This window comes from Rhinopithecus roxellana, chromosome 19, assembly GCF_007565055.1.
Source record: "Rhinopithecus roxellana isolate Shanxi Qingling chromosome 19, ASM756505v1, whole genome shotgun sequence".
In the NCBI taxonomy this organism is placed as follows: Eukaryota; Metazoa; Chordata; class Mammalia; order Primates; family Cercopithecidae; genus Rhinopithecus; species Rhinopithecus roxellana.
In genome coordinates this window covers 27,517,830-27,545,812 of record NC_044567.1, presented here as the reverse complement: position 1 = coordinate 27,545,812, position 27,983 = coordinate 27,517,830, and the positions used below count along the sequence as shown (strand labels likewise).

The 27,983-nt window shown below is 49.0% G+C and overlaps 1 protein-coding gene across 1 annotated transcript; it reads right to left on the bottom strand.

The window, feature by feature from the left end:
* Positions 1–505: 505 nt before the first annotated feature.
* Positions 506–26,096, bottom strand: TRIM25 (tripartite motif containing 25). The gene is made up of 9 exons (XM_010380648.2): positions 25,432–26,096; positions 20,183–20,278; positions 15,928–16,161; positions 13,065–13,224; positions 10,742–10,807; positions 7,668–7,694; positions 7,264–7,347; positions 7,086–7,184; positions 506–3,739 (listed from the first exon to the last, which is right to left on the bottom strand). The coding sequence occupies exons 1-9, from the start codon at positions 26,026–26,028 to the stop codon at positions 3,210–3,212; spliced, it is 1,893 nt and encodes a 630-aa protein (XP_010378950.1). The 5' UTR covers positions 26,029–26,096; the 3' UTR covers positions 506–3,209.
* Positions 26,097–27,983: the final 1,887 nt, after the last annotated feature.

Below are 27,983 nucleotides of genomic sequence, written 5' to 3'. Positions count from 1 at the left end.
ATCTGTTGACAACAGTATGACGAACAAATAGCATTTTCTTTTTCTTTTTTTTTTTTTTTTTGAGACAGAGTCTCGCTCTGTCGCCCAGGCTGGAGTGCAGTGGCCGGATCTTAGCTCACTACAAGCTCCACCTCCCAGGTTTATGCCATTCTCCTGCCTCAGCCTCCCGAGTAGCTGGGACTACAGGCGCCAGCCACCTCGCCCGGCTAGCTTTTTGTATTTTTTAGTAGAGACGGGGTTTCACCGTGTTAGCCAGGATGGTCTCGATTTCCTGACCTCGTGATCCGCCCGTCTCGGCCTCCCAAAGTGCTGGGATTACAGGCTTGAGCCACCGCGCCCGGCCTTCACAAATAGCATTTTCTACCCGCACTACAATGCAGGAGAGAATGCCAAACACCGCTTTATTGCATTCAAAGCTTCTAAGGCACATCAGCCAGCCCTGGCCTTGTCTACAGCCGTGATTATCTTCTTAAAAGAGTTAACTCTAAAAAAATATTAAGCTCAAGAAATAATAGTTCAAATACTCCTAACTAATTAAAATCAATAGTGAGAGGCAGAATGTGGTAAAAGATAACATATTAGTATTATTGATCGCAGATCGATTTCAGAGTGCTTAAAACAGGAATAATCAGCTACCACATCTTGAAAAATACAAAGACTTGATCCTAACCTTTTATTTATCATGCCACACTGACTGAGACAGTCCCCAGTACCTGGGTCTAGGATAGTATTTCATGTTTGTGTTTCTGGGAATTTCTGATACTTCCCGGTGTACCAGAGTGTTTCCCTCACACATGCTAGCAGGCATCTCCTCCCTAATGGAACAGCAAGAGTGGTGAACAGAGTGATCCTCTACTTTCTCATCATATTCTGCAAAATGAGAAGTCAGATGGATACAAAGGTTCCTCCAACTCTAGGACTCCAGGGGTGTGTGGCGGCCCTGCAAGGCTAGGTTATGTAAGGTCTTACCACTGCAAACAGAATGGTTCAAGACAGCAAGGATGCATTCCTCAATTTACAACTCCAAAGCACCTTGCACAGAGCTTGGCTTTGGTTACCTACCTGACTCTCTTTTAAACAGAGGGTCTCATGCTTCCCTATCCCAAGCTGCACATTTGCCAGGGAAGGGGCCTTACTGTTGCCCTTATTTCTGCAGAAGAAAGCCAGAGCAGGAGCCATGGATTTATCTCTGGCATTCTACTCCTCCAAGCCCAGCTGTTTCCCAAGTATTAATTGGTTTCAGACAAGGCTTTCGTTTCAGAAAATCAAGGAAGATGCTTTTGATCATCTTCAAAAGCAGAGAAGACTCACCAAAGAACTTTTCTTCCAAGTAGTAAAGGAAGAAAACTTCTAAGGACCACATATCACCTATTGCAGGGATGTCTTTCCTACAAAGATTATTGCTCTCGAGGAACTGAAAATCCTTGTAAGGAGATGACACCGATCAGGTATGTACCTGCATGTCAGGTGTGTACCTGTAAGGAATATCAAATGTTCTGAGCCTGCCTAGAGTGCCCTAGAGTTCCAGCACAAGGCCTGAGATGCATTACATTCTCAAATTTCCATATGAAAAGGTCTGGGGTCTCTACTTCCCCAATGGTGACCTCTTTTCATATTATAAAAAGCCTGACAGGAGCTCTCCTCTAAGCAAAGCCCAGAGTTGGACTCATTTCATTTTAAGAGGGTAAATTTCTCACACTCACATCCTGATGACATCAGGCTATAAGGAGCTTGGGGAAAATCCAGCAATCCATTCACTCCCGCCCCTTAGTGGACTGGGTTATTTTCACCGCACAGAAACACTGCAGGGAAAATAGCCACTTGTGTGACCCTCTTTAGCTCTTTCCCTCCCTGATCAATGTGAGCTTATAGAATTGGCTCAAACGAGGAAGGCAGTAGAAGGGACTAGGGCCTATAGAATTGGCTCAAACGAGGAAGGCAGTAGAAGGGACTAGGGCCAGCCCCAGGCTCTGACTCACGCGAGGGCCAGTGCTGGGTCTGCAGCCTGTGGCCAGGGATGAACAGGAATGTTCCTGTTCCCCATGAGGTTTGCTAAAAGACCCTTTTGGTGATAGGCTGACACCCCAGCAAGTGGCCTAGTGTGGTCCCTGAGGCAGCTGCACAGCCTGTCGGCGTGATAGCAGGCTTCAGGGATCCAGCTTAGCTGGCTGCTTGACTGTGCTAGCCTCAGTGGTACCTGCACTGTCATTCCATATCTCACAATCCAGGGGAGAGAGGCTATCACTGAGGAGAGTTGTCAGTAAGAAGGCAGGACACTCTAACACGAGCAAACCCACCAGGCTTCTGTTGACCCAGGACAGCATCTCCCTCGCCTGGCAGAGTTCCTTGCCCCTCAGCCAAGGCTATGGGAAGCAAGGCCTCCAGCAAAGCTCATGGCTGCCACCAAAGCATCTCTGCCAAGATGCTTCTCATGATACTTGGGAAGGATTTCCACCCAAACTGGATCAGGGTCACTGTGATCTTGAATCACAAATCCAACACAGGCTCATTCCAATCATGGTCTGAAGCCTTAGCTGAAAAGTTTCCTATTTGAAAACCATCAGTGGGGGGCGATGGGTGAGCAGGGTAGGAAGGGAATGCACTATGTTCCAGTGGAGGAAGAGGGCATGCTTCTTTAGGAAACTCTGTTCTGGGTAGAGACTGCTGTGGATGTTTCCTCAAGCACAGCTAATAACCAGGAGATCGAGCCCCAACATGCGGGTAATGGAGGTTATATAATATTGAAACTCAATGACTTTGGAATTTTAAAAACATCTATAGCGAGTAATGAAAACACCAAGATCTGAAGGCTACCCCAGAGAGCAAAGGGGCAGCCTTCAGATCCAAGTGACCCAAGACAGAACCTACAGTAGCTATGGATTTTCTCTAAGAGGAATCGGGCACTCATGACTTCACTGCCCAGAGCTCTGCCCAGCTGCCCAGCAGCCTGGAGATTTCCAGAACAATGGGGAGCAAGTCACCCTGCTCTGATAGGCACCAAGGGGTGGAAATGCCACCCCACCTACAACACAATCACCCTCACCTCTTTCCTGGCTAAATCCCATATCCCACCCTCCCACCAGCTCCCCTCCCATGCTCCCAACGCTTGGCACCTCTTGGGGAATTCTCCAAGGAGAGTTCTGCCTGCTGCATTTTCACTAGGGTCTTGGGACCTCTGCAGGCAGTCAGCCCAAGTGTCTACAGCCTGCCTACTTGGGGGAGCAGATGGAGAGTGTGGCACCAGCAGAAAACACCCAGAAAGCCGGGTACAAAGCCTCGGTAAAGTCCACCTTGAACTTATACATCAGGTGGACCTTGTCGGCAACAGCGAAGAAGATGACAAAGCCGTGGTCACAGTTGAGAAGCACGCCCACCCGCGTGGCCTTGGTGGAGGGCAGGGTTTTCTCCACGTTATTGTGCCAGGCAGAGATCTTGGTGTTGAACCACTCCACGCACCAGGAGGCGCTGTTGCGGCCGAGCCTGCTCTCTGGGCCCTGCCGGTTCATGCTGCCGTAGCAGATGCCTACCCCACAGAAGTTGTTCTTCTGCAGCTCCACCTCCCAGTAGTGGATCCCCTTCTTGTAGCAGTGCAGGCCCAGCACCTGAGAGCAGTATGTGAACCTCTGGGGATGCGGCCGGTAGTTCTGAGGCATCTCAGCCACAGAAGCTACTGTATAGCATTCTGACAGAGCCACTTTGTTGTGGGCGGTGTTGTAGTCCAGGATGACTTTAACATAATCTGAGAAAACATCATCCCAAGGAATTAATTACAAGGGGCCCAAAGTGCTCTCACTTTTAGACCTTTCCCAAAGTGGTACTATTTATTCACTAGTTTTATCCATCCATGCACCCATCTACCCATTGGTCCATCCATCCACTCATCTGTCTATTCATCCATCTATCCATCTATCCATGTATCTATCAATCCATCCATGTATCCATCCATCCATCTATCCATATACCCATCTATCTACCTATCTATCCATTCTTCCATTCATCCATCTATCCACTTATCTATCCATCCTTCTGCCTTTGCATTTATCCATTCATTCATTCATTAATCTATCCACCCATCTATCAATCTGTCCATTTATCTATCCATCCATCTACCTACCATTATTCATCAGCTCATCTATCCATCCATTCATCCATCCATTCTGTCCAGCCAGCCAGCCATCTATCATCTATCAGTCATCCATATGTCTGTCCATTCATCCATCCAAAACCATTTACCAGGCACCTGACTGACACCAGATTCTGGCACAAGATACACAACCGTGAACCAGAGAGACAAGGTGCCTGGCCTCATGGAGTTCACACTCCAACAAGCAAGGCAAGTCCATCAGTAACAACACCATGAAACTCACACTCTGCCAAAAGGGTAGGCACACACTGTAGGGACACAGAGACAAGGCAACTGATGCTACAGTTGGGGAACATTTCACTGGCAGGCTGGAATTGGAGCCAAGTAACAGATGATGAGAACTAGACAGAGAACAGAGAAAGAAAAGCTGTTCCAGACAGAAGGAACAGTGAGGGTGAAGCCATGGAGTGCCAAGAGGGTTGGCATGTGCCGGGATTGGGGAAGCTGGGTAGCTGGGAACACAGATGCATCAGGAGAAGGGAAACATGATGGGGCTAGAAAGGGAAGGGCTCAGGAGTCTAGACTTTAACTGGTGGGCAGCAGGGAGCCAAGCGAGGTCTGTAAGCAGAGACATGGCCTGACTATATTCTTGGTGTGACACGAGCATGCCCTCCCTACCCTTTCTGCCATTTACAAGCAGTTCCAGGACATCTGAGGATTAAGCTCCCCTTAGTGTCGTCCCCATACTCAATCTCCTCTGCCTCTGCCCTTACAAGCGATCCTGGACCCATGGGAGATAGCTTATGGGGCAGCAAGGCAGACAGGGACAAACCTAGCTTGGGAACTTGGGAACCAAGAGACTTGGGCTTTCACCCTAGTCTCTTTTGTCCCTACTCACTTGCTAGGTGGCTCGGGGCATGACACTTTTCACTGAAGCCCCAGTTTTCCCCCAGGCAAAATGAATAAGCTGGGGGTGGAAAAGGCCCTAAGTTGATAGAACTTTACTTTCCCGGCTTATGCGGCTCTGCCACAGAGTGCACAGCAGCTCCTGAAACGTGGTTCAGCACCGCTGCTAGCAGCTTGGGCAAGAGTTAGCTGCAGCCCAGGGCTGGTCTGGGCCTCTCATGCGGGGCAGGGACAGCGGCGGGCTACAAGAAGGCCAGCCCTGAGAAAGCAAGGGACCCACAGATCCCCACCAAGCCTGCTGCCGCTGCTTATGATAAAGGAAGGGCTATATTCTTCAGTGATTGGTTTTGGCCACCACATGGAAGTGGGTGCCACTGGCAGGTGCTGCCTGGAGTGTTGCACAGGGGTGCAGAGGAAACAAGACAGAAAGTGGGAGGGCCCTAGGCCTGGCCTTGACAGCAGAACTCTACCCACTTCCAGGTTGGACGAGCTTGCAAAGGAGGGGTGGGTGGAAACCCCGGGGGTATAGTGGCTCAAGGGGCAAGAGGAGAGAGTGTCAGAAGGAGGAGGAATGCCACTGACAGGTGAAGCTAAATAAAAGCTGAAAGATTTATCCCTTGGATTTTGTGACACAGAGGACACTGATGACCTCAGAGCTGCCTGGGTCAAGGGCAGGACACAGGTCAGACTGCAGTGGCACGAGGATTAGACTTCAGGCTCCCACCTCGGCCCCACACTGCAACCCTGGGCAGCCAAACACCGAGATTCTGAATGAACCAGTCTGGGGGACAGCCTGGCATCAGGGATTTTAAAAGCTCCCCAGGATTCCAACACGTGGCTATAGCTGAGAGCCACCAATGTAGACAATCTGCAGAGCTGCTTTTCCCCAACTGTCCTCAAAAGGATCATGGAGGAAATGAGCTAAACATACAACTTTCTGTGCTTGCCTGAGTCTGATCTTGTAGGACTGGAACAGGGCCCAGGAATTTGTTTTTTGGGGTTTTTTGTTTGTGTTTGTTTTTTAAGACAGAGTCTTGCTCTGTTGCCCAGACTGGAGTGCAGTGGCACAATCTCAGCTCACTGCAACTTCCACCTCCCAGGTTCAAGTGATTCTCGTGCCTCAGCCTCCCAAGTAGCTGGGAGTATAGGCATGTGCCACCATGCCCAGCTAATTTTCTGTATTTTTAGTAGAGATGGGGTTTTGCCATGTTGGCCAGGCTGGTTTTGAACTCCTGACCTCAGGTGATCCACCCACCTCGGGCTCCCAAAGTGCTGGGATTACAGGCATGAGCCACCGCACCCAGCTAGTAATTTGTATTTTTAACAAGCATTCGGGTGAAAGGGAGGCAGGAAACAGAGCTGCAGCTGAGACAGTTTTGCTGGGTTTTTGTGATTTGGAGAGATGTAAACATGCTACAGATAGGCAAGCCTAGGTAGAGATGCTGAGGGTGAAGAGATGGGAATGGGAAGGCCTAAGAAAGAGCAGAAGATTCCAGAGAGCGCATGGGGAGCAGACTCCAGAGCCCAGGGCCAGGGACTAGCCTTGGGAAAGGGGCCAGGAGGCGAGAAAGGGGGCATGGTGGATGCAGATGCGATGACAGTAACAGAGCAGGGGGAGCCCCTTTTACAGTGTCTGTCTTTTCCGTGAAGCAGAAGGTGGGTGGGACAGGGAGAAGCCTGGAGCTATGGCCAGTGGGAAGTCTTGGGAATGGTGGCTCTGGAGAGTAGTGGGGAGGAGACAGGAGATGCAGGGCAGGTGTGCCGGCAATGGGACGCCCGGTGAAGGCTGGTGACCACAATCGCCCTGCCTTCTCTGCAGGGGACATGCAGGCGCCGACCCACAGAGAAAGGTGAGCTCAATTGGGCCAGACTAGACGGCAAGAGGGAGAGTCAAACGACCGATTGTGAAATCTGAGCTGGTTAGGAAAAGTAAAGAAAGGCACTGATGACTGGGAGAACATAAGGGAGCAACAAAGTAGAGGACAAGTGAAGGGGAGTGGCTGATACAGCCAGCCAGCGGCCTCAGAGAGCTGCACAGAGCGGCACAGAAGAGACAGAACCAGTGGAACCGCACGCCAGCCCCGAAGCTACTCACACTCCAGGAGCTCGGGTCTGGACTTGGCCAGGAAAGTCTCCAGCACCTTGGCCTTGAGAGATGCTGAGTTCAGATGCGAGCTGGTGGCTTTGGCTGCAGCTGGGAGAGGAAACAGAGAGCGATTTGCAGAACAAACTCCGAGTAGACAACCCAAAGCTCCTTGCCTGTGATAACTCACCCTCCGAGACAGCTTCTTTCAAATCCACTAACTGTTCCGGGGCTCCAAATGTGGGAAGCTTGCTGGGTGAGGCAGGGACAGAGGCTGGGGGTAAGGAAAGAGAAACATGATACAGAGCAACGGGATGGCCTCTACTCCCTTCCACACGGATTAAGACCTGCTTCTACAAACACACGCCTGAAGAGCAGGGCAACACAGGGGACACCAGACAAGGCTAAAGTTACCTTATTCATCTCATTTATGCTGTCCTCCCCTCCAGCCTCAGGCCTGTTGCCATTACAGAATGGACTCATATAGAACCCACCACAGAACCCTGATGAGCGAGGTCAACTCTCGCTACCAGCATTTAGTTCTGTGCTCGGGCAGTCTCAAGAAACAAACAGTTGCAGAAATGCATAACTTACGAGGTTTCTTGGATTTCTTTTCCTCTTCTGCAAAAGAAAGTTTTCAGAATTAAGCTCTTTTAAGGCACAACATAATGACATTTTCAAAATAATAACATTCATGTGCATGAATTTGATCCAGACAAATAAAAGGATGTTTTAACTTGAAAAATAGAAGGAGTCAGCAGGCAAAATGAATCTATAGTGATAGAAACCAGCATGAGCGGTCGTGGGGGCAGGGACCGACTAATAAGGAGCATGAAGGAATTTTCTGGAGCAAGGGAAATCCTTCATCTTGATTTGGATAATGGGAACACATGTATGCATTTGTCAAAATAGATCTAACTGCACATTTAAGATTTACTGCAGGGAAAAAAGAGATTTACTGCAGGTAAATCATATTTCCATAAAGGAAAAAACACAAATAAAAACCAAATAGGGAATCAGAAAAAAAAAAAAAAAAAGCTTGCCAAGCGCTGGGTGCACAGTGGCTCACACCTGGAATCCTAGCACTTTGGGAGGCCGAGGTGCAGGGATCACTTGAGCTCAAGCATTAGAAACTAGCATGGGCAACATGGGGAAACCCCATTTCTACAAAAAAAAAAAAAAAAAAAAAAAAAAAAAAAAAAAAAAAAACTAGCCAGGTCTAGTGGCATAGTGGCACGCACCTGTAGTCCCAGCTACTTGGGAGCTGAGGCAGGAGAACTGCTTGAGCCCAGGAGGATGAGGCTGCAGTGAGCTGTGTTCTTGCCACTGTACTCCAGCCTGGGCAAAAAAATGAGACCCTGTCTCAAAAAAAAAAAAAAGAAAGAAAAGAAAGAAAAAAAAAGCTTGCCAAATCTTTTAAAAATATCTGGAGTGTCTACCAGCAGGAACTGAGTTTGGCTAAAATCGTCATTCTCAAAATCTGGTGCCCAAGCCAGCTGCAGTGGCATCACCGGAGAACCCCTAAAAAATGCAAATTATTGGTCAGGCACTGTAGCTTACTCCCACAATCCCAGCAATTTGGGAGGCTGAGGCGGGAAGACTGCTTGAGGCCAGGAGTTCAAGATCAACCTGGACAACATTTCAATATCCCATCTCTACAAAAAAAAAAAAAATTGTTTTATTTAGCCTGGTTTGGTGGCACATGCCTACAGTCCTAACTACTCAAGAGGCTAAGGCAGGAGGATCACCTGAGCCCAGGAGTTTGAGGCTGCAATGAGTTCTGTTCGCACCATTGCACTCCAGCCTAGGCAAAAGAGCGAGACTCTGTCTCTTAAAAAATAGTAAATGCAAATTCTTGGGCCCCAAGCCAGAGCCACTGAATCATAAAGGTTGGGGGGTGAGACCAGCAATCTGTGGCGTACAAGCCCTCCAGGTGAGTCCAAAGTCCACTCAAGTGGGCTAGAAGATTCCAGGTTCCTTCTTTGCCACCTTCCACAACACCGGAACAAAAAAGGGTGTTTTTGAAATCATATCTCTGCCCACCTGCAGGACACCTGACATCACAGATAAGCCCTGCTCTCTCCTATTACCCTCTACCTCCGCACCAGACCTCTGTCACACCACGAAGCCCCCACTACCGCTTCTCCTACTTCAGAGTCACATACTCGCCATCGCTCACTCTCTGCCCCATTTCCTCACCTTCTGCCACTTTCCCACCTACTCCCTGTGGACCAGTATCCTGGAAGGCCCAGGCTGTGACATCAGTCTAGGGCACAGGCACCTCCCTCATCACCTACCCTTAGACATCTTTCTGCACTGGGACTAGTCCATTCCCTCCTCCCCTATTTCCCCATTTCAGCCTACAGGAGCCTCGATTCATTCCCAAACTTTATTCTCCAGGGTGTCATTCTGCTGTGACAGGAGGATCTCACCTCACCAGGGAACACACCTGCCTGCTGGCCAGCATCCCCAGCTCATTCATTCATACCGAGGGAGGAGCTTTCAGAGGAAGGTGACTGAGGAAGGACACAGGCCAACCGTACTTTCCACTTGCTCTTTCATTCCCTTTTCACACAAAGTACCCTTTGAAGTTTTCCGGCCCAGCTAAGGGCTCTCTCCTCCATCTGCACCAGGCATCCTAGCCCTGACTCTGTTCCATTCCGGGACCGATACCACACTCTGCCTGCTACAGGAGACCTAAACACTAAGCACAAGCAACAACAACAAAAAAGAGCAAGCCCTGGCTCTCTCATCCCCCCCAACACCAGCAGTGTGCAGCCAGCCCTCCTGGGTTCACACTGACTTTTCAGGGAAGCAATGACAGCTAACATTTCAGTGGTATATGGACATCTCAGCGGTATATGGACATGTCAGCAGTATATGGACATCTCAGTGGTATATGGCTCATAAAGAGCTCTCACAGCCAGTGTCCCCTCATCACTCACAATCATCCTGTGGTCTCGATATCACTGTTGTCCACGTTTGCAGAACAGGATCACTCTTTTCCCCAACCCCTATGTCAATGGCAGGTGCCTGCCCAATGAGGGGGATAGTACCCCTAGGAGGGCAAAAATGGATCCTTAGGGGAGGGGGAGTAAAAAAAGATTACTCTTTTTATGTGTAAAAGCACAGAACATAAACAGTTATGCAGTAGATGGGAGGTATTAAAATTTCATGGGTTGTAATTAGGAAAAAAATTTTCTCAAATGGTTCAGGGGATGAAGCAGGAGGAGGGCAATAGTAAGAAACCAAAAAAAAAAAAAAAAAAAAAAAAAGGTTGAGAAACATGGTAATAGCAGAAGCCCATTACAACCCAGAGACTGAACGCTGCTGAGATGCCAAGGAGGTTTAGCCTCCACCCTTCCCGGACCACCATCAGTCTCCTCACCCAAGGCTCTGCCCAGGGACTTGGGTATAGTAAATATTTCTCAAAACAAGCCAGCTTCCGGCATCTTGCCATTCCAGGCAGCCCAAAAATGCAAAGCTGATGGACAGGGGAGCTTCTGCCACAGCCTTGCAACCCCCTGCAGTGGGAACTACCGCCAACTTCTTTCCCACTGAGGTCCAGGCTCCACCGTGACTTGGGATGGGCTGGAAGTGACTTGGCCAGAGCCTGGGGAGGCCACAGCCAATGCTGTTGCCATGGAGACAGGGGTGGGGCTACTTACTGGAGATCTTCTTCGCAGGGCGTGTGGATTTCTGTGTGGACGCTGGGTCATGCTCTCCAGGGTCACCTGTGTCACAGAAGAAGGGCCCAGTGTGTGTGGCTCCTCTCACTGACCTTAGAAGCTAGCTTTGCCATGGTTCGCTGGGCAGGCAGAGGGTTTACACAGACAGCCATTTCCTCCAACCTTCCCCATCCCATCCTTTACAAGAGCTACAAACAAGGTGATCTAAGAACCAGTTTGGTGTGTTCCCTCTTTTCTCTGACTTAAAATGTAGCGAGGGTCAAGTCTTTTTTCCACCAGCACCCAGCTCTGTGGCCTCTGGACTTCTCTGAGCTTTGGTTTCTTCGAGCACACAATGGGGATGACTTCACCTTGCTCATGGTTGATGTGACTCCTGAATGAAATCAAGGTCGTGCAGCGGAGGCTGGGTCAACACTTGTTCCTTTCCCACCGTTCTTTCTCTCCCCTCCTCCCACATACCAGCCACCTATAGCTTTGCCCCCACGCAGCACTTCCACAATGGGGCTGCACCGCCACCGATTTCAGAAGCCCTTCTGCAAGGACACTCGGCAGGCCAAGCTGAGATTCAAGTCCAATCCTGGGCTACACAACAGAGATTTACTATGGGCCAGGCTCTGTGCTAGGCACTAGGGAAATAGCGTTGAAGAAAAATCAGGCAGGCCAGGCACAGTGGCTCAAGCCTGTAATCCCAGTGCTTTGGGAGGCCAAGGCAGGAGGATCACTTGAAGCCACGAGCTCAAGATCAGTCTGGACAACTGAGCACGACCCTGGCTCTACAAAAAAAAATGTTTAGGCTGGGGCCAGTGGCTCACGCCTGTAATCCCAGCGCTTTGGGAGGCTGAGGCAGGCAGATTAGTTGAGGTCGAGAGTTCGAGACCAGCCTGACCAAAATAGTGAAACCATGTCTCTATTAAAAATATAAAAATTAGCCAGGTGTGGTGGCACATGCCTGTAATCCCAGCAACTCGGGAGGCTGAGGCAGGAGAAATGCTTGAACCCAGGTGGCAGAGGTTGCAGTGAGCCGAGGTTGGGCCATTGCACTCCAGCCTGGGTGACACAGTGAGACTCTGTCTCAAAAAAAAAAAAAAAGAAAAAAATTTTTTTTAATTAGCCAGGCAAGATGTTGTGTATCTGTAGTCCTAGCTAGTCAGGAGGCTGAGGCAGGAGGATCGCTTAAGCCCAGGAGTTTGAGGTTACAGTAAACTATAATCACGCCATTGCATTCCAGCCTGGGCGACAGAGGAAGATCCTGTCTCTAAATAAATAAATAAATAAGCCACAGCCCCTGACCTCATAGAGATCACAACCTAATGGAGGAGACATATGGGGATCCCGAGGAAGAGTGCGATACTGCCCATGCAAGAGCCCCAGGAGGATGATAAGGACCCCGGGCCCAGTCTGAGGAGTGGGAGCAGTGGCAGGGGAGGCTGACTATAAATGTAATGTTTTGGAGATCTTTGAAGGGTGAGAGGAGTTAATGAGTGAAGATGGTGGAGTTCAAGCCTTCTGGAGAGTGGGGAAGAGCAAACACAAAAGCACTGTGGCAGGAAGTTTTGCATATTTGAGGAACTGAATGCAGAGAGATGCACCAGAGGAGGGTGGAGAGAGATCTTGGGCACCTTGGGGCTACAGAGAGACCAACAGGGCCTGAGCTGGCTTCTAGACCAGGGTCAAGGGTTTGGTCTGCATTAGGGAGTAATGGGAAGCCTAGTGAGAGGGCAAAGCAGAATAGGTCCCAGGACATGAGCTCTGCAACATGAAAATATCTCTCTGGCTGCCGCAGCAGATGCAGAGGGTTTAGGAAGCTGCCACAGTCATGGGGCGACAGGTGATGGCAATGGAGAACAGGCAAGCAGCACTAGGATCAGCAGACTGAGTCAGGATATTGAAAGAAGTGAAATTTGGCAATGGATTGGATATGGGGTAATGAAAAGGGGGTGTCAGAGGAATTCTAGATTTCTCCTCCAAAAGAGCCATTCCCCCACCAAATACAGTAACAAGCCCTAGCCCATTCAAAACCCATCCAAGTTGGCCTCAAGATCACAGGTCAAAAGAGCCTATCTGTTCAGAAAGTCCAAGCATGAACATCAAGTCCCCAGAAATGCTTTAGGAAAGATCCTAAAATGTCAGGATGAAGCAGACTCCCCACCAGCCTCCAGACGGAGGGCGGATGTTTCAGGAGCCCTGAAACTCAGGCCCCAGTGCTCGGGATCATGCCCCAGTCTCCCATCCCAAAACATTGAGGGGACCCATCGGGTTACAGGGCTCCACAGGGGGCAGCACAGGGGGCTGCTAAGGTCACCTGAGCTGGGGGTGGGCTCCTGGAGCTGCCTGATGCACTGCTTCAGCTCGTTTTTGAGGTCTAAGGTGCTATGGTAGATGCCTTTTATCAGCTTCTGGTTCAGTTCCACCTCGGGGATGTAGACTGGCTTTGTTGAGATTCCTCGCAGTTTTGATGCTTTCTGAAACATGCCAGGGGGTTAGTGCAGGCAGCTCTGGTGAAACTGGGACCTGGGCTCAGTCTTCACCAACCGCAGGAAGCTCTCCCCTAGGCCCATGAGTGCTAAGTTCAATCAGCCTTCTCAAATTACAGGCCAGAGGTCACCAGGAGTTTAAATAACACTTGAAGACACAGTAATCTGGAGCTGGAAGGGACCCCAGAGGTCACTCATCTTACAGATGGGGAAACTGAGGTCTAGACATGGCTGGTAGCCTGCCAGGAACTCCACCAGCTAGGGGCACAGACATAGCTGGAACTGAGATCTTTTGATCCCCCAGGACGATGTTCATTCCACTTTTCTAGTGAGGGTGGAAAAGCACAGGAAACTCTGGACCACTCCAATCCTAGGGGAACAGCTCTAATCACACATTCTGGTAACAGACAGGAACATCTCAAGGGATGTGGATTCTAGCCTGGGAATATCTTATGGGAAAGGAGAGTCTTCCTGGAAGTCCCAAACTTTGAGAAAAATAGGGTTGTACAGTATCAAGAGGCCTACATGTGCACTCAGATCCTTCGAGTACTCGGGGCAGCTACTCCAATAGACAGGAATGAGCACTTGGGATGAAACTTAACGCCATCCAGACTAGGCATGCATCAGGCCTCAGTGCACAGAGAGAAGGTTCCCATTCACTTCTGCACTGTCTCCCCACCCCCTGATCTGAACAAGGAATCTAGGCCTTTTAGGGAGAGCTGCAGGTCACTCAACCAATGGGGCACACCACTATATGCCAAGCACTCTGCTATGTGCTGGTCAGATTTGCAGGAGGATGAATGGGGGTAATAAGAGATGGGTTTACAGTCAAAACAGCCAGGAAAAAATGCACGTCTGAAACAACATCACCCAATGCTACTGTAGAAGCAGTGTGGCATGCTTGCGAACACCGATATGGCATGACAATGGGATCCAAGGCCCTGGAAGGATACGACTCACTAGGTAAGAATGCCCGGCATGGCATCCCACCCACACCCACTGTGTCTGGGGAACAGTGAGTGCACAGGGCATGACCCAGGGGTGGGTGATAAGAGATGAGGCTGCTGGCACAGGCAGGGCCCAGTCACCCAGGACCCTGCAGGCCGTGCTAAGGGACATGAGGCCAGAAATAGCAGGGGGCCCATGCTTTAGAAAGATACTTTGATACAGTCTGGATGTTTGTCCCCTCCAAATCTCACGTTGGAATGTGATTCCCAATGTTGGAGATGGGGCAGGGTGGGAGGTGTTCGGGTCATGGGGGTGGATCCCCCATGCATGGCTTGGTGCCCTCCCCATGGTAACAGGTAAGTTCTTGCACAAACTAGTTGTTTAATGGAAGCTGGCACTTCCTCCTCTGTCTCTTGCTCCCTCTCTAACCCTGTGACATGCCTGCTCCCAGCTTCACCTTCTGCCATGAGTAAACGCTTCTTCCTCACCAAAGGCCTCACTAAAAGCCAGACAGATGCTGGTGCCATGCTTGTACAACCTGTAGAACTGTGAGCCAAATAAACCTCCTTTCTTTATAAATTACTCAGTCTGGTTGGGCACAGTGGCTCACACCTGTAATCTCAGCACTTTGGGAGGCCGAGGCGGGTGGCTCACCTGAGGTCAGGAGTTCGAGACCAGCCTGGCCAACATGGTGAAACCCTGTCTCTACTAAAAATACAAAATTAGCTGGGCGTGGTGGGGTGCACCTGTAATCCCAGCTACTCGGGAGGCTGAGGCAGGAGAATCACTTGAACATGGGGGCACAGGTTTCAGTAAGCCAAGATCACGCCACTGCACTCCAGCCTGAGCGACAAGAACAAAACTCCATCTCAAAATAAATAAATAAAATAAATAAATAACTCAGTCTTAGGTACTCCTTTATAGCAACGCAAAAGGGACTACTAACACACACTTCCAGGGGCTGCTGGAGGAAGGATGGGAGGAAGAGGTGGAGTGTGTGTGGTAGGCAACATTCTAAGATGGCCCTCAAGCCCCCGACCCCAACTGATGTATATACCCTATGGAATGCCCTCCCCTTGAGTATGGGCAGGACGGTGAATGAAATAGGATATCACTCCTGGGATTAGGTTAGGTTATATGGCAAAGGGGGTGGAATATTGCAGGTGTAATTAGCATCTCAAATCAATTGATTTTGAGTTCATCAAAAGGGCAATCATCTGGGGTGGACCTGATTTAATCAGGTAAAATCCCTTAAAAGAGGGATTGCCCCTTTCTAGAGGAGAAATTCTCATGCTGGCCTTGAAGAAGTCAGCTATCAATCTGAGAGACAACCAGCAGGAAATTGGGGGGGGGGGGTGGGCCTCAGTCCTACAACCATAAGGAACTAAATTCTGCCAACAACCACATGAGCTTGGAAGACAACCCTGAGCTCCAAAGGAAACAGCCTGGCCATCCCTCGCAGACTGTAGCCTGGTGAGACCCTATGCAGGCCACCCATAAAGCCATGTCCAGATTCCTGAGCCAGAGAAACTCTGAGAGAATAAATATACATTTTTTGAAGCCCCTACATTTGTGGTAAGTTGTTGCCCAGCTCAGAAAACTAATACAGCATGTGTCTCAGGGATGCTTCCAGTGACCTCTTCCAGTCCCCAGCTCCTTGAGGGCCTTATCATCAACAGCATGATCTCACGCAAAAAAAGAAAAAAGAAAAAAAACATTCAACAATGCCTTGTGGCGACCCACCTCCAGAAACTCGAACTCATCCCCCTCGGTAAGGCCCCGTTCAATCTCCTCCTTCAGGGTCTGGATCTCACTCTTCTTCTTGAGGAGAATCTGATAAATGGTGTCAAACTTGGTGTTGACCCTCTTCTCCTCTTCCTTTATCTTCCTTGTCGAGGTGGACTCTGAGGCGTCCAAGAGAGCCTTCATTTCCGTGTATTCTTGTCGTAGCTGCTCCACCTTTCTGTTTGCATTCATCTGAGAGGGCCAAGGCAAGAGGACACTCATCAAAGGGGCAAAAATGCTAAGGCTGCAGCCTCAAGCGCTGGTGAGATGTGGAGTTCCAGGAACTCTTACCTGTACTTTGTGGGAGAACAAACTACTTTGGAGAGCAACTTGGCAATATCTAATAAATTTGGAGGTGCTCATACACTATGACTCAGCAACTCCAGTCCTAAGACTCTATGCTACAAAAAATCGCAGCCACCTGCCCCTGAGACATGCATAAGAATGTTCACAGGCAGCATTGTCTAAAGTAGCAAAAACCTGGAATCAACCTGAACATCCATCAGAAGAAGACTTGATGCAAAGACTGGGAGCTATTCATAGGACGGACTGTTAGCAACAGTTACAAAAATTAATAAACTGGAGCTATGCCTGGATAAATCTCCATGACAGAAAAACTTGCAGAAGAAGATCCACCATATGATGCTCTTTCAACAAAGCTTAGAAACAAACAGAATGGTTATATGCACAAAGAAACGTGTGGGAATGAATAAATAAATTCAGGAGAGTGGTTACTTCTGGAAGAGAGGAAGGGGGTAGAATAAGGAAGAAACAGATGGGAGGGGCTGCATCGATGATATTTTATTTCTTAAGCTAAAGGTGATTCATGGGCAATTTTTAAAAATAAAAGTCAGCAAGAGATCAAGACCATGCTGGGCAACATGGTGAAACCCTGTCTCTACTAAAAATACAAAAATGAGCTGGTTGTGGTGGCACACACCTGTAGTCCCAGCTACTTGGGAGGCTGAGGGAGGAGAATCGCTTGAACCCAGGAGGCAGAGGTTGCAGTGAGCCAAGATGGTGCCACTGCACTCCAGCCTGGGAGACAGAGCAAGACTCTATCTCATAAAATAAAATAAAATAAAATAAAATAAAATAAAATAAAATAAAATAAAATGAAACAAACAAAACAAAATAAAAAGTCAGGATGCAGCTCTGCAAAAGTTCTAGAGAATATCATGCTCTAGAACTGTACTTTCCAATAACATAGCCACTTGCTACATGTGGCTACTGAACACATGAAATGTGGCTAGTCCAAGCTGAGACTTGCCATGAGTGTAAAATACATACTGGCTTTCAAGGGTTTCCTACCAAAAAAAGGAATGTAAAATACCTTAAAACTTTTAAATTGATGATATGATGAAAGAATAATACTTAAGATATACCAAATTAAATAAACTGCAATATTAAAATTAATCTCAGTCAGGTGCAGTGATTCATGCTCATAATCCCAGCACCTTGGAAGACCAAGGCAGGAGGATCGCTTGAAGCCAGGAGTTCAAGACCAGCCTGGGCAACACAGAGAGACCCTTTCTCTACAAAAATAAAAAAAAAAAAAATTAGATGGACTGTATTCCTAGATAGTGGGGGGTGAAGGGGGTAGGCTGAATCAGGAGGATTACTTGAGCCCAGGAGTTCAAAGCTGCAGTGAGCTATGATTGCTCCACTACACTCCAGCCTGGGTGACAGAGTGAGACCTATCTCTAAAAAAGATAGATAAATAAAATAAGATAAATCTCATGTACTATTCAAATTAACTTAAAATTACATCTGCACTCCTACTATATTTCTGCTGGACAGCACTGCTTTAGCAGCTGCAATTTTGTTTCACATCTTGGGTAGCCTCAATAGCTGCTATGGTTTGAATGTCTCCTGCAAAGCTCATGCTGAGACTGAATTGCCATTGAGGTGATTAGATTGTGAGGGCTTTGCCCTCGTGAATGGATTTATGTCCTTATCACAGGGTTTGACCTCCTTTTTCCTGTCCCGCTCTCCTGCCTTCCATCCTTCTGCCATGGATGATCCTCACCAGATGCTGGAAGCATGCTCTTGGACCTCTCAGCCTCTAGAACTTTGAGCCAAATAAACTTCTCTTCTTTGCAAATACCCAGTCTGTGGTACTCTGTTATAGCAGCAGAAAATGGACTAAGACAATAGCTCAGAATTAAACATAACAAAGAGAAAAACACACAAGAAGGACAGTAGACTGGAAGAGAGGAATTCAAGTATTTCTTCGTCAATTTTTTTTTTTTTTTTGAGATGAAGTTTCGCTCTTGTCACCCAGGCTGGAGTGCAATGACATGACCTCAGCTCACTACAACTTCTGCCTCCCAGGTTCAAGTGATTCTCCTGCTTCAGCCTCCCGAGTAGCTGGAACTATAGGGATGCACCACCATGCCCGGCTAATTTTTTGTATTTTTAGTAGAGATGGGGTTTCACCAGGTTGGCCAGGCTGGTCTTGAACTCCTGACCTCAGATGATCCACCCACCTTTGCCTCTCAAAGTGCTGGGATTACAGGCATGAGCCATCGTGCCCAGCCTTCTCTGCCAATCTTTTACTGTGCGACTTCTAATGTAACTACAAGTGTCCCCCAGCGTTCATTTTCCCTTTTTTCCTTTTGGTAAGAGAACATCCCTGGAGTTTCATCTGAGCATGTGGCTACTCAGACTACATTTCCCAGCCTCTCCTGCAGCTAGGCTAGGTGATGTGACAAAACTCCTTCCAATGACCCATGCCCAGGAATGATATGTGCAACACTGTATCACTTGTGTAAAGGAAAATTGCTTATTGTCCTCCACTTCCTCTTTGTCCCTTTTCTCACAGGCTAGAACAAAGATGTAACGGTAACTCAGCTTCAGCCAAAGAGGTTGGGACAATACCTTGTAGAATAGTAGGGTAATAAGAAGGGAGAACCCTTAATCCCTGAATGATCACATGAACCCTTAGTCTGGGTTACTCATGTGTGGGTTTGGACTGTCAGTTGGCAAAATAAACTTCGATCACATTTAAGCCTCTGAATTTTGGTGTATCTTTGTTACAGCAGTACAGCCTGCCCTCTAACAAATACAGGTACTTTCACGTGCATTCTTTCATTTGTCTCACAATCATCTTCAGAAAGTTGTGATTCCATTGTGCAAATTGGGAAACGAAGGTTCGAAGATCTGTCAACATGACCAAAGCAACATAAGCTAGTATGTGACAGAGCTGGTATTCTAACCTAGATCTCATCTAATTAAACCATAACTGCTGCAATAAAACTGGGTGCTGCAGCTCTGAAAAGGGGTAAAAATCTGATCTTTCCATTTAAAAGCAATTTAAACGTATAGAAAATCTGAAAAACAGGGGGAACAAAACCATTCCTAATTTACCACTCCAACACTTCCACTATGATCCTTCTATAATATTCCCTTTCAGTTTCTTTCCACGCTGTCTGTAATGGGTTGAATGCCGGGCCCCCAAAAGACATGTCCATATAACCAGAACCTGTGACTGTAATCTTACTGAGGAAAGAGGTCTTTGCAGATGCAATTAAAGATCTTGAGATTCGATCATCCTAGATTACCCAGGTGCTCCCTAAATCCAGTGACAAGGGTCCTTATTGGAGATGGAAGACACTAAGGGAAGAAGAGACAGATATGTGAAGACAGAGGCAGAGATTGGAGGGATGCAGTCAGAAGCCAAGGAATGCCTGAGCCACCAGAAGCTGTAAGAAGCAAGGAAGGGTTCTCCCCTAGAAACTTCGGGAGTGTGGCCATGCCAACATCTCGATTTTGGACTTCTGGCCTCCAGAGCTCTGCCAGAATACATTTCTGTTGTTGTAAGCCACCAAGTTTGTGGCAATTTGTTACAGTAGCCCTACAAAACTAATATACTTCCTTTTTGTAAATAAATGCAACCCTAGGAGGTATATACTTTTGCTTCCTCTTTTTCTCCCACTTTATATCATAGTCATTTTTTTGAATTACTACTTTTTAACCCTAATTTATAATGATTTCCCCCACAGTTGGGCTTACAGGTAATTTTCAGTTCGGGTTTGCAAAGGATCTCTCTCGGACACACAGCTATCTGCATGCTTTGCAAGGTTGATGTTTCATCCTGACACCGTGAGTGCACCCAACACCAGCCTTGTCATGGTCAGAGCCACGCCTGTCCTGCCTGGAAGGCAAGGAAAGCCACAGGGCAGGGCTGGCCTCGGAGAGCCCTGCCACTCACCCGCACATCCTGCTGCCTGTTTCTCACATCATCCAGCGCTCTCGACGCCCCGTTGATCTGACTGTACATGACAGTTAGTTTGTGCCTCAGGGTGGCCTGCAGGGAAAACAAATGAGGGTGAGAATGCACCTCTTCAGCCAAGCCCCACCAGAAGCCATCCCTGGATCTATCCCACAGGATAGATTCCTTCCTCTTCCACTCCACCCAAGTCTTACCACCCCAAGTTCTGTCACCCGAGCCTTGCCTGCTTGGAGCTTTTTGAAGTATTCTAATACTTACTACCTCCCTTCATCCTTCTCAGAGGACAGTACAGACCAGGGTTCCAGTCCCAATTCCCAGCTGTGTAACTGTGTCCTTCATCTCAGTTTTCTTGGACACAAAATAGATAGAACTGTCCCCAGCTCACTGGGATATTGGGAGGATTAATTGAAACAATGTAAGTACTCAGCCCAATGCCTGGATCTTAGGAAAAACATACTACATGTCAGCTTATATTATTATGAGTTTCTTCTCTAATTACCCATTTTACAGCCAGTGAAACTCAGGCAAGGAAGACAGCAAGGTGGCCAAGCTCACACAGGAATAGAACGAGCTGGGACAGCTGCTTCGGTAATGGCAGGTGGGGCCACTCAGACCAGTCCTCCCACTGCAAACAACCAGGAAAGCAGTCCAAATAACGGGGCAGGGGGGAGATCTGCTAAAAGACGCTGGAGAGCCAATCAAGCAGAGGATTAAGAAGTCAAGGTTTGCCGGGCGCGGTGGCTCAAGCCTGTAATCCCAGCACTTTGGGAGGCCGAGACGGGCGGATCACGAGGTCAGGAGATCGAGACCATCCTGGCTAACATGGTGAAACCCCGTCTCTACTAAAAATACAAAAAACTAGCCGGGCGACCTGGCGGGCGCCTGTAGTCCCAGCTACTCGGGAGGCTGAGGCAGGAGAATGGCGTGAACCCAGGAGGCGGAGCTTGCAGTGAGCTGAGATCCGGCCACTGCACTCCAGCCTGGGCGACAGAGCGAGACTCCGTCTCAAAAAAAAAAAAAAAAAAAAAAAAAAAAGAAGTCAAGGTTCAGGAGAAGGGGGAAGGGGGCCCAGAGAGATAAGCCTGATATCAAGGATGTTCACTCCAGAGGCATCTGCCAATCCCAGAACAAAGCTGGGAGCCTTTGTCAGCTTCACAGGGCAGGGAGACAGAAATCAGAGTCCAAGGCTCACTGTAGACTGGGACCACCAAGGGCTGGGAAGATGAATCAGCCAGCCAGGCGCAGTGGCTCATGCCTGTAATCCTAGCACTTTAGGAGGCCCAGGCAAGTGGATCATTTGCGCTCAGGAGTTCGAGACCAGCTTGGGCAACATGGCAAAACCCTGTCTGTACTAAAAATACAAAAATCAGCCAGGCATGGTGGTGCACACCTGTAGTCCCAGCTACTTAGGGGGCTGAGGCAGGAGGATCGCTTGAATCCGGAAGGTTAAGGCTGCATTGAGTCGAGATGGCATCACTGCACTCCAGCCTAGGTGACAGAGTGAGACCCTATCTCAAAAAAAAAAAAAAAAAAAAAAAAAAAAGATGAAGCAGCTCACAGGGGCTGAAGCCCAGCCACAAATCTGCTCAATCCTAGCCACCTCCAGAAACAAAGGCAAACTGTATATGAAGGAAGCTAATATCCTCATCTGATTTCTATTAATTTTCATAACCAATATCTGAGTCTCCTACCTCTTTGCTCAGATGAAATAATGGGGCACAGAAACAGGAAGGCAAATCACCACCGCTGTAACAAGAGCAGCTAGTATTTATTGTGCACTTACTGTATGCCAGGCACTGTTCTAGTGCTTTTCCTGTATTAACTTACTTAAAGCTAAGAACAACACTATGAGGTAGGAATTACCCAGCCTTTACAGACAAAGACACTGAGGCATGGAACAATTAAGTGACTTGCCCCAGCTACACTACTAGTAACTGGCACAGCTAAGATCCCGATATTAAAATCATAGACACATGTCCAAAAAGAGCATGCTGGAGATTTCCAGAAAAAAACCATTTCCTTCCCGAAACTAGCAGACTCAACATACTCTGGTCCTCTCTTCCACTTTTCCAGACTCTTCAACTCCACCCAGGATATTCTGGGCAGAACCTGATTTTGAATCTGGATTTGAACAACCCAATGACAGTCACATGTAGGGGTTTGAGGCAGGGACCAAGGCCACACTAACTCAATCCGAAAAGCCCAAGCTGCTCATGATGTTTCAAACTTGACCTCTGTGACACTGCCCTTCGACCTGGCCTCTAACAGTGGCCAAGATAAGGTGTGGGCCAAAGACCAGGCCTACATACATCCGTCCTTGCTGGCCTCTGAGCAGGAAGAGACCTCATAACACCCCAAGGCTGCCAACTGCTTCATTTTCAAGAGCTGCTCATAGCACTACACCCTGAGCCCGGTATTTTGAAAGATTTGATGCGCCATTAATCAAACATATGCAGTAGTACTCTCATCATGAATGGTGCCCACATGACTCCAGACCAAAGGAAAGTGACCCAAAAACTTTGGTAGCAGCAATAATCCCCTAATCAAAGATAAAGGACTTTTTGAAATTCTGAGGATCCCTTCACAGACTGGAGACTTGGGTCTTCCACATGGGAGGCACCAGAGTCTCAAGTCCGCCCATACCAGTGGCCAAGACAACCCAACCCCCAAGGCCAAGGGCATTGCCCAGCTGAGACTGGCTCTGCCAACAGTGATGGGCAGCAGTAGCAGGGCTCAAAAAGCAGACCTGTTATAGGACTCAGCAAGTCAGGACAGCAGGGCAGGTGTTGGCAGAGGAAGGCCTGTTGTTAGGAATAAACAGCAGAGTTTAGGCCAGGCTCCTGGCTCATGCCTGTAATCCCAGCATTTTGGAAGGCTGAGGTGGGAGGATCCCTTGAGGTTGGGAGTTCAAGACCGGCCTGGACAACATAGTGAGATCCCGTCTCTACAAAAAATGTTTTAAAATATTAGCTGGGTGTGGTGGCACGCACTTGTAGTCCTAGCTACTCAAGAGGCTGAGGCAGGAGGATCACCTGAGTCCAGGGTTTAACGTTATAGTGACCTATGATCACGCCACTGTACTCCAGCCTGGGTGACAGAGTGAAAACCTGTCTCTAAAAGAAAAGATTAAAAAATGTATATACATGGGCTGAGCGTGGTGGCTCACGCTTATAATCCCAGCACTTTGGGAGGCCAGGGCGGGTGGATCACAAGGTCAGGACTTTGAGACCAGCCTGGCCAATATGGTGAAACCCAGTCTCTACTAAAAATACAAAAATTAGCTGGGCATAGTGGCACACGCCTGTAGTCTCAGCTACTCAGGAGGTTGAGGCAGGAGAATTGCTTGAACCTGGGAGGCAGAGGTTGCAGTGAGCTGAGACCACACCACTGCACTCCAGCCTGGCAACAGAGCAAGACTCCGTCTCAAAAAAAAAATCTGATTTTACAGCCAGGCCCGGTGGTAGCACATCTGTAGTCCCAGCTACTCAGGAGGCTAAGATGGGAGGAGCACTGAGGCCAGGAGTTCAAGACCAGCCTAGGCAACATGGTGAGATCCTGTCTTTACACAAGAATTTTTTAAAACTTAGCCAGGTGCGGTGGCTCACATTTGTAGTACTACCTACTCAGGAGGCTGAGGCAAGAGGATTACCTGAGCCCAGGAGTTTGAGATTACAGTGAGCTATGATCACCCCACTGTACTCCAGCCTGGGTGACAGAGTAAGATCCTGTCTCTAAAAGAAAGAAAAAAAAAAAGCCAAGTTTATAGCCAGGCATGGTGGCACACCTGTAGTCCCAGCTACTCAGGAGGCTGAGATGGGAGGATCCCTTGAGGCCGAAAGTTCAAGAACAGCCTAGGCAACACAGCAAGACCCTGTCTCTAAAAGGAAAAAAAAAAAAAAAAAAAAAAAAGCCAAGCTTATATGCTACACAAAGCTGGATGCAGACCCCCAACTCTGACCTTGCTCAGGCTACTGTCTCCTTTGACAACACGAAGACGGGGCTTGTTCTCCCTGAAGGTGCTGTGAGAATGAAATTAAATCAGGCCATGCTTTGGATCTTAGGCTGATATAACAAAAGATGGTTTGATTTCAGCCTCTGCTTTGAGTCCACAAGGGAAAGGTATGATCCCCAGACAACCTAAAAACATTGCAGACCTGAAAGACCCTTAGGAATCCACCTAGTCCCACAGCTTCACTATACTGGTTAGGACCCAGGTCCAGGGGCCAAACCCTGTGCTCAAAGTCACACAGCCAGGACAGAGGACACTATGGTGCAAGAGTGTTGGCTCTCCCTGTGGTTCTGATCCAGTGATTACTGGGAGGCTCCCCACCCTCCCTCTTAGGCCTCGAATAACAACCCTTCCTGATCACACGAACTCTCCAGCCCACCAAAGGCTTTTGCTTACATGACCTCAAGCTTCCTGGACTGTTTGGTGCTCCAGACTCTAGGGACCTGGATATGAGGCTGGTCCATGGGGAGAAATGCAAACTATGAAATCGAACCAACCTGGGTCGCAATGCCTGCATGGCCATTTACTGTATTAGGTCAGGCTAAGTTCATTTCTCTGGACCTCAGTATCCTCAACAGTAAAATGAAACTAAATCATATCCACCTCCTGGGTGCTACCAGGACTTCGTGAGGGAACAGAGGTTACCTCCAAGGTTCACAGTTGACATTCAAAACCCTCTACTAAACACCATCAGATGGTGGGGCGCAGTGGCTCACGCCTTTAATCCTAGCGCTTTAGGAGGTAGAGGTGGGCAGATCGCTTGAGCTCAGGAATTTGAGACCAGCCTGGGCAACATGGCGAAACCTCATCTCTACAAAAAAGTAAAAAAATTAGCGAGCCTGTGGTCCCAGCTACTCTTGAGGCTAAGGTAGGAGGATCCCTTAAGTCCGGGAAGTCAAGGCTGCAGTGAGCTGTGATTCTGCCACTGCACTCCAGCTTGGGTGAGAGGGACGAGACCCTGTCTCAAAAAAATAAAAATAAATACCATCAGACAAAGACAGGCTTATGGCAAGCAACCTAACCTGTCTTCATGGATGATGGCAGAGGACTATATGATCTCCCAGCCCCTTTCTAGTCTGACATTGGAGATGCCCTGGTCTCGAATTCAGGCCCATCTCCCCCAGGGCGTCCAGAGTGTGGCAGAGAGGCCCCCGGTGGCCCCTCTGCATCACCCAGTAGGCCCAGGCTGCCCTCTGCGCCCTCCCGGGCCATTCCTTACCTCCAGGTTGGCGCTGGCCTGGCTCAGGGACGCGGGAGAGCAGGACTTATGCTCCACCAGGCAGATGTGGCAGATGCACTCGCCGTGCTCGGGGCAGAAAAATTCCCGCAGCCGGTTGTGCTGGGAACATTTGCGGCGCAACAGGTCGCGAACGGGAGACTGCAGCGGGTGGTCCTGGAAGGCGGGGCTGTCGAAGTGCGGCTGCAGGTGCTCCTGACAGAAGGAGGCCATGCACACCAAGCACGTCTTCACGGCGGCCTCCTTCAGGCAGTGGTCGCAAGCCACCTGGGCACCCAGGCTGGGTGCAGAGGCGCGGGCGGGCGGCGTCCAGCCATCGGCGGGTGGCTCCCGGGCCAGCTCGGCCTGCAGGAACTGCTCCACCACGTTGCACAGCACAGTGTTCTTGTGCAGCTGTGGTCGCGCCTGGTAAACGGCGCGGCACTGCGGGCACAAGTATGGGGCGCCCTGGACGGCCCACGTCTCGTTCAGGCAGGACCCGCAGAAGTTGTGGCCGCACGGAGTGGTGACCGGCTCCTTGAAGGGCTCCAGGCAGATGGAGCACGACAGCTCCTCGGCCAGGGGGCACAGCTGTGCCATGGTGCTCCCAGGGGTCGCGACGCGACTACTGCAACCGCGCTCCGAGGCTGCCGAGGAAACGAAACCTAGCCCGGGAAGGGCAGTCCCTGCAGCCGTCAGGAAGTCACGTGGGGCGCGGAGGGGCGGGCGCCGAGGACTGGGCGGGCCTCGCGAGGTACCCTCGGGAGCCTGCGGGCACCGAAGTGCCAGTCGCCCACGAACTGGCGAAGGTCGGCCGCGCTGCGAGCCTCGAGAGCTCCCGCGGGCTGGGCGTGGGACGCCGGACTCGACCTTAGCCCCCGGCCGACCCTTAGAGCACCCTCGCGACCACGCGGAGGCTTCTGGGGGCCACTCTGCGGATGAGGAAGCTGACGACTGGGTGCAGAACCCCGGACCCCCAGATTCAGAGCCCAGGTCCAGTCGCGCTTCCGCGCAAACTTGCGCCCGGAGCAAGTCCCCTCCTTCCCAGCACTCATCTGAGACCAGAGGTGTTCCCATCGCTATGGTGCAAGCTTTAAAAAAAGCAAAAAAAAAAAAAAAAGAAAAAAAAGAAAACTGTAGGAACTGTTAAACCACAATGCTTTTTTTCTTCTTCTTCTTTTAATCCTTCCTCTTTCCTCGTCCCGGACTGGGACATGCGAACATCCAGTCCCTGAAGACTGGAGCCCATAGTCACACATTCACATTTAAACCTGGTGATTTATTTCCATTCTACTGATACATCATGCTTTTATAAAAATTCCCATTTCTACTTTCCTGGGATTTGGCGTTACCCAGTTTAACAAAGGCCTTCTCTCTCCTTCTCTCTCCTTCTCTTTCTGTCTCTCTCTCTCTCTCTCACACACACACACACACACACACAATATTGGAACTTAAATATTTTTCTCAAAGTTACTGATTTAAAGTTACTTCCTTTAATATTTTCTTTTGCTCTGTTTTCCCTCCTCTGGCTTGACTGCAGGACGTATGGGTGGACTGGAGAGTAGAAGTGTTCAAAAGAGGTGGGGATTGGCCGGGCGCGGTGGCTCACGCCTGTAATCCCAGCACTTTGGGAGGCCAAGGCGGGTGGATCACCAGGTCAAGAGATCGAGACCATGCTGGCAAAAACTGTGAAACCCCCATCTCTACTAAAAATACAAAAAAATTAGCCGGGCGTGGTGGCGGGTGCCTGTAGTCCCAGCTACCGAGGAGGCTGAAGCAGGAGAATGCAATGGGATGGAGCTTGCAGTGAGTGGAGATGGTGCCACTGCACTCCAGCCTGGGCAACAGAGCGAGTGTCGTCTCAAAAAAAAAAAAGGCCGGGGGGGCTGGTGGCAAAGAGAAAGATGGTGTTTTGGAAGGAATTAGTTGGAGTTTGCTTTGGGGACAGAGTGGGTAGCAAAATGAGGAAAAGGTAAATGTCTTAGTTTACCTTGTAATAGCTACTCTTTATGGGGTACCTACTGTGTGCTAGATAAGTCACATGGTTATCTCTTATAGTCCTTATAAACCCTGCAAGACAGCCAGTCCATTTTAGGAATGAGAGTCTCAATTTATACAAAACAGGACTGGTATTGTAGCTCAGAACCGCTGACCTCCAAATTGTCACTCACTCCTGATTCCCCTAATTCTTGCTCTGCAGGCTCCTTTTCCCCTAAAATCTTTTACCATTTACCTTTTATTTATTCTTTTTCCCTTCTTTCTTTCTTTTTTCTTTCTTTCTTACTTTCTTTCTTTCTTTCTTCTTTTTCTTTTTCTCTTTCTTTCTTTTCATTCTTTCTTTTAGAGAAGGTTTTGCTCTGTTGGCTAGGGTGTGGCACTATCATAGCTCATTGCAGCCTCAACCTCCTGGGATCAAGCAATCCTCCCACTTCAGCCTCCCAAGTAGCTGGGAATACAGGCACGTGCCACCACACACAGCTAATTTTTAAAACTTTTTTTGTAGAGACGAGGTCTCTCTATGTTGCCTGGGCTCATTTTGAACTTCTGACCTCAAG